Below are 8,754 nucleotides of genomic sequence, written 5' to 3' on the forward strand. Positions count from 1 at the left end.
GGCATCCCAAGGTATCCAGGGGGAAAAAAAGAGTGTGGAAAGAGAGACAAAAGGGAGCTTCTGTCCTGGGGTCACACAGCCTCTGGGGTCACATAGTCACCAACTTCCCTAGGAGAGGCTGTCTATGTTTCCAATGGCTCATGGCAGCATCAGCTCAAGGCCTTGGTTGGGGGAGCCCTTAACCAAAGGATGGAGATGCCTTTGCCCCATCTCTTGGGAAAGCCAGGGGAGTCAGAGCTCATCTCGGCTGCATTCTACAGGGTTGGTGAGCATTTGGACATTGGGAAGGGAAGAATGGCCATCTCACAACCCTGCCCTCCCACTCCAGGCTCTACATCTGTGTCCCAGTGGCTGCTGAGCAGGGAAACTGGGAGGGGAAGCCTCCCCTAACAGGCTCAGCACCCTTGCTCCCAATGCCAGGTCCCCAGCCCTCTTCCCAGGCACCCCTCAGATCTCAGTGGCTATGATGTCCTCATAGGGGATGTCAGCCCCTTCAAGATCAATCTCAAAAGGCTCTCCTGCACCCTCTCCGCGGGCCAGCTGCTGCAGTGCCTTCTCCAGGCGCTGGTTACGCTGGTACATGGCCAGGTAGCTCTGCTGTAGCTGCTTCTGATACTGAATCACCTTCTCCTTCTCCTCCTTCCACACCAGCCGCTCGTGCTGGAAGCCCGAGGACAGCTGGTCATGGCCTTGCCGTTCCTCCTTCAGCTCAGCCCGCAGCCGCTCCAACTCCCGCTGCAGAGCAGGGATGTCCTCAGAGAAAGTGGCCCCGGCCCCCAGCCCAGCACCCAGGCCCCGCAGGGGAGCCGCCTCCCGCTGCAGGGCTGCCTGGGCTCGCAGCTCCTGCAGCTCCTGCTCCAGCAGGTTCACCTTCTCGCGCAGCAGCTCGGACTCATTCTTCTTGCGCTGTAGCTCATTCTCACAGACCTCCAGCTCCAGGCTTTTGGTACGCAGAGCGCTCTCCAGGTCCTGTGTCTTGAGCTCCATGCCCTCCAGCTTGCCCCGAGCATCCTTCAACTGTGCCTTCAGATTGAGGATTTCACTGGCCTTGGCATTGACCTCCGTCTGGGACTCCTTCAGCTGCTGCTTCAGGAGCGAGATCTCACCTGACTTCTGGCACACCTGCCAAGGGTGAGGGTCAGGAGAAAAGAAAGGGTGCCAAGAGGTGAGTGTCCTTATCTTAGGGGAGGTAGCATCTTAACTGCTTAAGAGAATAAAATGGTACTTTAGTTAAGAGTACCCCTAATACATGAAGGTCAAACCAAAAAACCAAACCAACTGACACTCCATTCCAACTCATAATGACCCCACAGGACAAAGTAGAACTGTCCCATAGGATTTCCAAGGCTATATCTCTTTATGGAAGCAGACTGCCATATCCTTCTCCTACAGAGCAGCTAGGGTTTGAACCACTGACCTTTTTGTTAGCAGTCAAGTGCTTAACCAATGTGCCAGTAGGGCTCCAGACATGAAGGTCAAAGCCCTTTAAAGGTGCCTTTTATTCTCTAGTCCAACATGGTCCATCCACAGGCCTGGTTCAACCCCGATTCAGGGTCTAATTCTCAATCTGTATCCAAACCCAAGACTATGTATAAATCAAGAAGCACTGGCCCAATGTGTCCACTGCTTGTAGTTCCATCATCCACATTAACAACAAATGGTCTTGATTTCAGTGTCTGTCTGATTTCTAGCATCCATGTTTATGGCCTACCCCTTGACCTCACCCTGACTCCCTATACACACCCAGGTCTCCCTACTGGGTAAAGACTATAATGGTGTCTTCACTATTGTGTCCCCAGTGACTAAAGCACCATGCCTGGCTCAGAGACAGTGACCAATAAAGATATGCTGAATGATGGATTATTATATCCTTCATCTGCCTTAAAGAGCTCTGGTGGTGTAGTGCTTAACACATTCAGCTGCTAACCAAAAGGTCAATGGTTCAAACCTACCAGCCACTCCACAGGAGGAAAGGTGAGGCAGTCTGCTTCGATAAAGATTCACAGCCTTGGAAACCCTATGGGACAGTTCTTCTTTATCCTATGGAGTCACTATGAGTTGGAGTTAACTCAATGGCAGTGGGTCTGGTTTGGTTTGGTTTGGTCACCCACCTTATGCTTCCATTGTTTCTACTCCTGTACCTCATCAAACTTCGGTAAAGAGCAGTGATGCAAACCAAAGTGCTCCATCAGAACTACTCTGGGCCTTGGCCATTTAGGGTCTTGGGCGACTCAAAAGACGACCAAGGCCAGTCGGGCAGGCTGAGTCTAAAGAGAGGTTACTGGTATCCCACAGAACAGCCAGAATGAAGACCAGAGCCTGGGCCACTCCAGAATGGATCCTAGAAACAATACTGGAAGGCACCTTCACTTGTCCTCTCATGTGAGAAACTCCCCCTTTCTCTCAGGAACTGTCTCTGGAACACTGCACAGATTCAGCTTCACCCACAAGGCTTACTTATACACCAGGAATGCTTTCCCACATCCAAGCTGTATTCATTCCACATAGGGAGCAGTACTGAGGCACGGCTGAGGCATAGACTCTGAAGCAGACCGCCTGGGTCTGAATCATAGCTCTACCACTTAGGAGTCCAGTGACCTTGGATGCACTAGTATGGTGGCAATACAGAGTGGTGATCAGAAATGTAAACCACACCACTGTGATCAAATTGTAGCTCTGATACTTAATATGTAGTGACCACAAGCAAGTCACCATCTGTTAGCATAAACTCTCTGTGGCTGTTTCTTTCATTATAAACTGAAGATTAGTAACAGTACCTACTTCACAGGATTGTTGGAAGGATTAGAGGAGAGGACCTAGGGCATGGCACTTAATAAACACTCTATAAATTATTATTTATTATTGTAAACATGTTAATAATAATATGCTTATGTGTCATAAATTACTATGTTGCCTGACTGGATAATCTGGGAAAAATGTCACAGCAATGTCCAGCTTGGCTTCAGAAAGTACAAACAAAGATGGATGCCTAACAACTCCCACCCCCCAAAAAAAAACACACACACACACACCATTGCAATTGAGTCAATTCTGACTCACAGCAACCCCCACAGGGTTTCCAATGCTGTAAATCTGTATGGAAGCAGACTGCCGCATCTTTCTTCCACAGAACCACTGGTGGGTTCAAACACCCGACCTTTTGGTCAGCAGCCAAATGCCTTAACCACTCCAACACCAGAGCTCAGCACTAGGTATTTCTCTAAGAGGCCTCAATGTGCCCCTGAGCCTTGGCTGAGAAACCACGGCTAGGGTCGGGTCCCTGTGCCAACATCAGTGGGAAAGAGGAAACACACTGCTCCATGGCGAATGAACTTTTCTCTTTGGGAGACCTGGCAAAACAGAAAAGGATTCTCCCTTCCTTACTGGTCCAGTCCCCTCATCCACCTCTTCTTTACAAACAGTCGTTTTACTCTCTGCTCCTTAAAATGTCAGTCACCCTAACTCCCAGGACAAGCACAGGAAGCTCTAGTGCAAACAGGACTGCTGTGCTCAAGGGTGGACCATGACTCCATGTTTCTGGTCTACCCAGCCCTGAGGTAGAGGGCTGGACACAATGGCCCCCTGATTCCCTTCTCAGGGTAAGAATCTTGAATGGGGTACAAAACAGAGCTGCCATGCACAGGCTCCTACCTTTCTAGCCACAAAATCTCCAGGAACCTCCAGGTGAGAAAAGCTTCTTTCCTATGAGCAGGGGGTATGGGTTATGCTGGTTCTCCCTCAGCCCTGCCTCCTCAATTCAGGGTCTACATCTCAATCATTCACATTACCACCAGTGGACCTGATTTCATTATCTGAATGCCTCATTCCTTACCTCACTGCTGTTGAGTCAAATCTGACTCACAGCGACCCCTCCTTGGGTTTCCGAGGTAGCATCTCTACAGAAGTAGATTGCCTAATCTTCCTTCTGAGGAGTGGCTGGTGGGTTTGAACTACACCACCAGAGCTCCTGTGTCTACTGGTATGTGTATGTGTGTGTGTGTGTGTGTGTACTCTTTTCTTCCTCTTCCATATTTCAACGTTGGCCCATCAAACAGAAAGTTTCACTGATTTCTACAAGGAGTGGCCAGTTCCATCACTGAGACTTGCCATTAATGGGGTCATTCTTCCCAGTAGCAGAGTCACTTCCCTCAAAAACAATATAAAAATTCTATCCTGTCTCTTGGGCTCTTGGCCCTGCATGAACTCAGGCATCATGTGTGCTTCTTCTGAGTCTTTTGAAAGCAGATGAAGTAAGGCTGGTCCTTGGACAGCTTGGCCAGGCCTTGGTTTTATCTGCTACAACTTCCTAGCCAATGAATCGGTTAGTAAATTCAATTCTGAGGGCTACAAGGGTGATGGTGAGGAGACAACAGAAGGCCTCATTCTGATCTCAGGACTAAATGCATCCCCTGACATGACTTACTAGAGAGTTCTTTCTTTGGGTCATGAAGCTGGCCCTTTAGCCCAGTCTGCCTGGGCAGTTTGTGTTCACGCATTACTGGCAAAAACCTAGAGGTGAGAATGGAGGACTAGCACCAAACACCTGACCCCCACAAGCCCGCCACCATTGTGCAGGCCTCACCTCCCACTGGGTCTCCTCCAGTGCAGGGGCAAAGTTGGTCTTCTCCCTCTCATAGGACCTCAGCTTGGTCTCCAACAGGTCCTGCTCTTTCATGAGGCTCTCAAGCTCCTGCCGGAGCTGCCGCTTTTCTTGCTGGAGCTGTAACACTTGGAGGTGCAGTACCTGTTGTGTGCGCTGGCTCTTCTGTGAGGCCTGCTTCAACTTGCTGCTGCACTTCTGCTCCAGGCCCTCCAGCTCCTCTTTGCAGCGCCGCTGCCGCTCGTCATAGGCCTGGCTAGAGGCCAGCTCCTTCTCCTCAAAGCTGTGCTGTAGCTTCTGGAGCTCACCCTCCCTCTCCAGCAGCTTCTGCTCAAGCTCTTGGATGGTGCACTCATCCGTGGAGATGGGAGAGCGGACGCATGAGGCACCCTTGTCCGCCTTGCCCGGGTGGGCCAGCTTGCTACCCCCATCAGAGAAAGACAGAGCCTTCAGGCTCATCATGTTGCTGTCCTGGAGAATGATGCCCTGTGTGATATTATGGGCTGAGCCTCCAAAACGGCTGGTGGGTCCCACAGGGGTGACCAGCGGGTCCAGCTGGTAGCTGCTGGTAGTGCTGTGTGTGGGCAGACTAGACATGGAGTTCCGGCCAGAGTCGGACAGCGCCCCGGAACACAGGCTGGGCTTCAGCTCCTGCTCCTTGGGCTTATCTGGGGGGGCAGGGTGCAGCTGGTGGCTGCCACTATCAGGGGAGGAGTGGAGGAGGGCTCCTGACCGGGGCAGCATGGGCTTGAATGCAGTGGGTCGCACAACACCTTTCTCTGAGCCCTGGGAGGAAAGAGAACACATTGACCCTGGTGTCTCCCTTTAGCACTCATCCCATCTCTACCCCTCCACAAGGTTTGTGTGCTGACCTCTGTGACCCACAGTGAGCACATTCCAGTGCATCCAATCCCCTTCTTGGTCAGTGGCCATAGATCTCATCAATTTCTCTAATGCAGCCAAATGGGATGAATCTCTCTAAGGAGCAAATCCTTGATACTGCCTTAATGATCACGTAGGCACTTTGTTCTATGAAATACCAACTTATCACCAGCTTGTTCTAGACCTCCTGAGATAAACACAATTATGGGGTTCGTCAGCTGAGATACTCGGGCCTAGGCTTTGGCTCTGGGTCTCTGTATGGTATAAGATTAAGGGCATTAAGCTGGAATTTGGAAGCCCAGGTCTAGTCTGGAAGAGTCTGATGTGCTTGCTCAGGTGGATCCCCTTTCTTCACCTTCACTGCCCTGCCATTAAGCTGGGGCAAGAATACTAGCCCTAGCCTCTCATAGGGCCTGAGGGATCACTTGAAGTGAAAATTCTTTTTTAAAAAATCTTATTAATTTTCATTGGCAGAACACTTTGCAGTTTGCAAAGCACTTAATTTTGCAAACCTTAAAATTCTTTTCAAACATGAAAGGCCATTTTCCTAATATATCAAAGCCATGAATTCATCCCCATCCCCACCCCCAACAGGTAGGGAGACGAGGGAGAATCAAATAGGAAAATTGTTTCCAGTGCCACTGGTAGGACCATGAGTGGCTGAGCTGCACAAAGGGCTGAATTTCTGAGTGTTTAAAAAATTTGTTCTCATCTCTGCTAAGTCAACGGTAATACCAAACTCATAGCCCTTATCTAGCAAAAGCCACTTCCGGGCCAGGATGGACTGAGGAGTTTACTATACCACCAGAACAGCAAATGAGGAAAAGACAAATGAGTAATGGTGGTTCAGTGGTAGAATTCTTGCCTTCTAGGCAAGAGACCTGGGTTCGATTCCTAGCCAGGGTACTTCATGCACAGTCACCACCCTTCTGTCAGTAGAAACAGCTTTCATGTTGCTACGATGCTGAACAGGTTACAATGGAGCTTCCAGCCTAGGAAGAAGGGCCTGGTGATCTACTTCGGAAAAACAGCCAGTGAAAACCCTATGGATCACAACAGTCCAAGCCCCAACTGGTAATGGGGATAGCATAGGACCGGGCAGCATTTCATTCCATTGTGCATGGGGTCCCATGATTTGGGAGCCAATCTGATGGCAGGTAATAACAACCATAGGGTGTGCAGAGTTGGCTGTGAGCTACCAACTCTCCCAATGTACTCTCCATCTACTCGTATGTTGTTGTTACGTGCTGTCGAGTCGGCCCCGACTCATAGCGACCCCTCCTTGGGTTTCCAAGGCAGTATCACTACGGAAGTAGGATTGCCCAACCTTCCTTCTGAGGAGTGGCTGGTGGGTTTGAACCACCAGCCTTCTGGTTAGCAGTCAAGTGCCTTAGGCACTGTGCTACCAAAGCTCCCATCTACTCATAGAGACAATATAAAATTTCCTCTTCTCACAGGCTTGAACAATACTTTTGTACTTTTACAACCCAAAGTTACATCCCAGTAGATATCAGGAAGGTTTTACCCCATTTACTCTGTGCTAAAGGGCTAGCTAAGACTACTGGTTTAGGGGACTGGGTAGTGCTCCAATCCCTCATCCAGCTTTTGATTACTGCAGTATGATGCCACCACCCCTGCCCTTGACTATTCAGAGATTTAAATGTTTCAAAGATCATCCCCACACCCATGCCCTCCACCTCCATTTTGATTTCTCCTGCCTCTCCAACTCTTCCTACCTTCCCCACAGACCCTCACTTACCATTTCCACCTGACTCGAGAAGGGCATAAGCTTGGGTGGGGTAGACAAGCCAAAATCCACCCCAGCTTGGCCCATGTCTCCACTGGACAGGGCAGTATAATCTGGGCGGTGGGAGCCCCGGGCCTTCTGGCTGACCTTGATGTAGAAAAAGTCTTCACTCTTGCCCATTTTGGAGCTGGACTTGCCATGAGTTGATTCCTGGGAAAAGCCGAATCTCAGCAGCCCATCTGAATATCGATTGAGCTTTTTGAGGTGGGAGGACTTGCGCAGCTTGTACTGGGAAGCCCGACAGTGCTTGCTGTGGAATCCATGGCCGGAGATGAGGCTACTGACACTGCCCATGGTGACTTGGAACCAAGGACAGGCAGGACAGGGAGGGGATGTAACGTGGTTGTGGCAGCAAGGGGTAGACCTGACTCTGAGAGGGAACTGCAGTCATAGCAAAATCCTCCTAGAGCCTCAGAGACTGTAGACCTGGAAGAAGACACAAGGCAGAAGTCAATCTGGGATGTGGCCAGTCTCTGAGAAGTCCTCAATGGTAACCAATTCTGACTGCCAGATCTGGGCAATAGAGCAATATATGTTACAAGCCCAGCCCTGTTTCTGCTATTGGGTCTTCCATTCATTCTTCTTTTCTCCACCAATTCAGCAAACATTTACTGACAGCATACTTCAGCAAAGCTCTATTCAAAGCAGTGGGGATACAGTAGTCAACAAAACAGTTACAATCCTGGCACTGTGGAGATTCTGTTCAGTGTGGCCAGACCACAAGAAATAAATGTACACTATATCAAGTGACTCTCTGAGTGGCGCAAATGGTTTGCACTCAGCTACTAACCAAATGATTAACAGTTTGACTCTACCCGTGGCACCAAGGAAGAAAGCCTTGGTAATCTGCTTCTGGAAGATCACAGACGTTGAAAACCCTATGAAGTACATTTCTACTCTTGACATACCATGAGTCAGAATCACCATGAGTCACAATCAACTCAATCGCAATGGATATATCAAGTGATGTATGTGCTATAAGGAACTCCGGTGGCACTGTGGAAAGGTATTAGCCTGGGACCTAAAAGTTCAGCAGTTTGAACCCACTAGCTGTTCCATGGGAGAAAGATAAGGGAGTCTGCTTCTGTAAAGATTTGTTGTTGTTGTTATGTGCCGTCGAGTCGGACCCGACTCATAGCGACCCCTCCTTGGGTTTCCGAGGCAGTATCACTACGGAAGTAGATAGCCCCATCTTCCTTCCGAGGAGTGGCTGGTGAGTTTGAACTGCCAGCCTTCTGGTTAGCAGTCAAGTGCTTTAGGCACTGGACTACCAGAGCTCCCCTGTAAAGATTTACAGCCTTAGAAATCCTAGGGAGGTTGCTATGAGTCAGAATTGACTCAGTGGCAGTGGTATGTGTTATGTTGTTGTTGTTATGTGCCATCGAGTCGGACCCTAGTCATAGTGACCCTTCCTTGGGTTTCCAAGGTGGTATCACTACAGAAGTAGATTGCCCAACCTTCCTTC

The 8,754-nt window shown here is 49.7% G+C and overlaps 1 protein-coding gene and 1 non-coding gene across 2 annotated transcripts; one reads left to right on the plus strand and one right to left on the minus strand.

Annotated features, from left to right (window-relative positions):
* Positions 1 to 447: 447 nt before the first annotated feature.
* On the minus strand, positions 448 to 7,583 carry LZTS1 (leucine zipper tumor suppressor 1). The gene is made up of 3 exons (XM_007935052.2): positions 7,242 to 7,583; positions 4,583 to 5,386; positions 448 to 1,122 (listed from the first exon to the last, which is right to left on the minus strand). The coding sequence occupies exons 1-3, from the start codon at positions 7,581 to 7,583 to the stop codon at positions 448 to 450; spliced, it is 1,821 nt and encodes a 606-aa protein (XP_007933243.2).
* On the plus strand, positions 6,318 to 6,390 carry TRNAR-UCU. Its single transcript has one exon. It is a non-coding gene; the product is annotated as a tRNA-Arg (tRNA).
* Positions 7,584 to 8,754: the final 1,171 nt, after the last annotated feature.

Source organism: Orycteropus afer, unplaced genomic scaffold (assembly GCF_000298275.1).
Source record: "Orycteropus afer afer isolate SDZICR_OR568_19922 unplaced genomic scaffold, OryAfe1.0 scaffold00024, whole genome shotgun sequence".
Lineage (NCBI taxonomy): Eukaryota > Metazoa > Chordata > Mammalia > Tubulidentata > Orycteropodidae > Orycteropus > Orycteropus afer.

Coding starts and splice junctions, on each gene's coding strand:
- LZTS1 (XM_007935052.2), bottom strand. CDS start 7,583: ATGGGCAGTGTCAGTAGCCTCATCTCCGGCCATGGATTCCACAGCAAG. Junction 5,387..7,241: donor TCTCGAGTCAGGTGGAAATG/GTAAGTGAGGGT, acceptor CTTTCCTCCCAG/GGCTCAGAGAAAGGTGTTGT. Junction 1,123..4,582: donor TGGAGGAGACCCAGTGGGAG/GTGAGGCCTGCA, acceptor CACCCTTGGCAG/GTGTGCCAGAAGTCAGGTGA.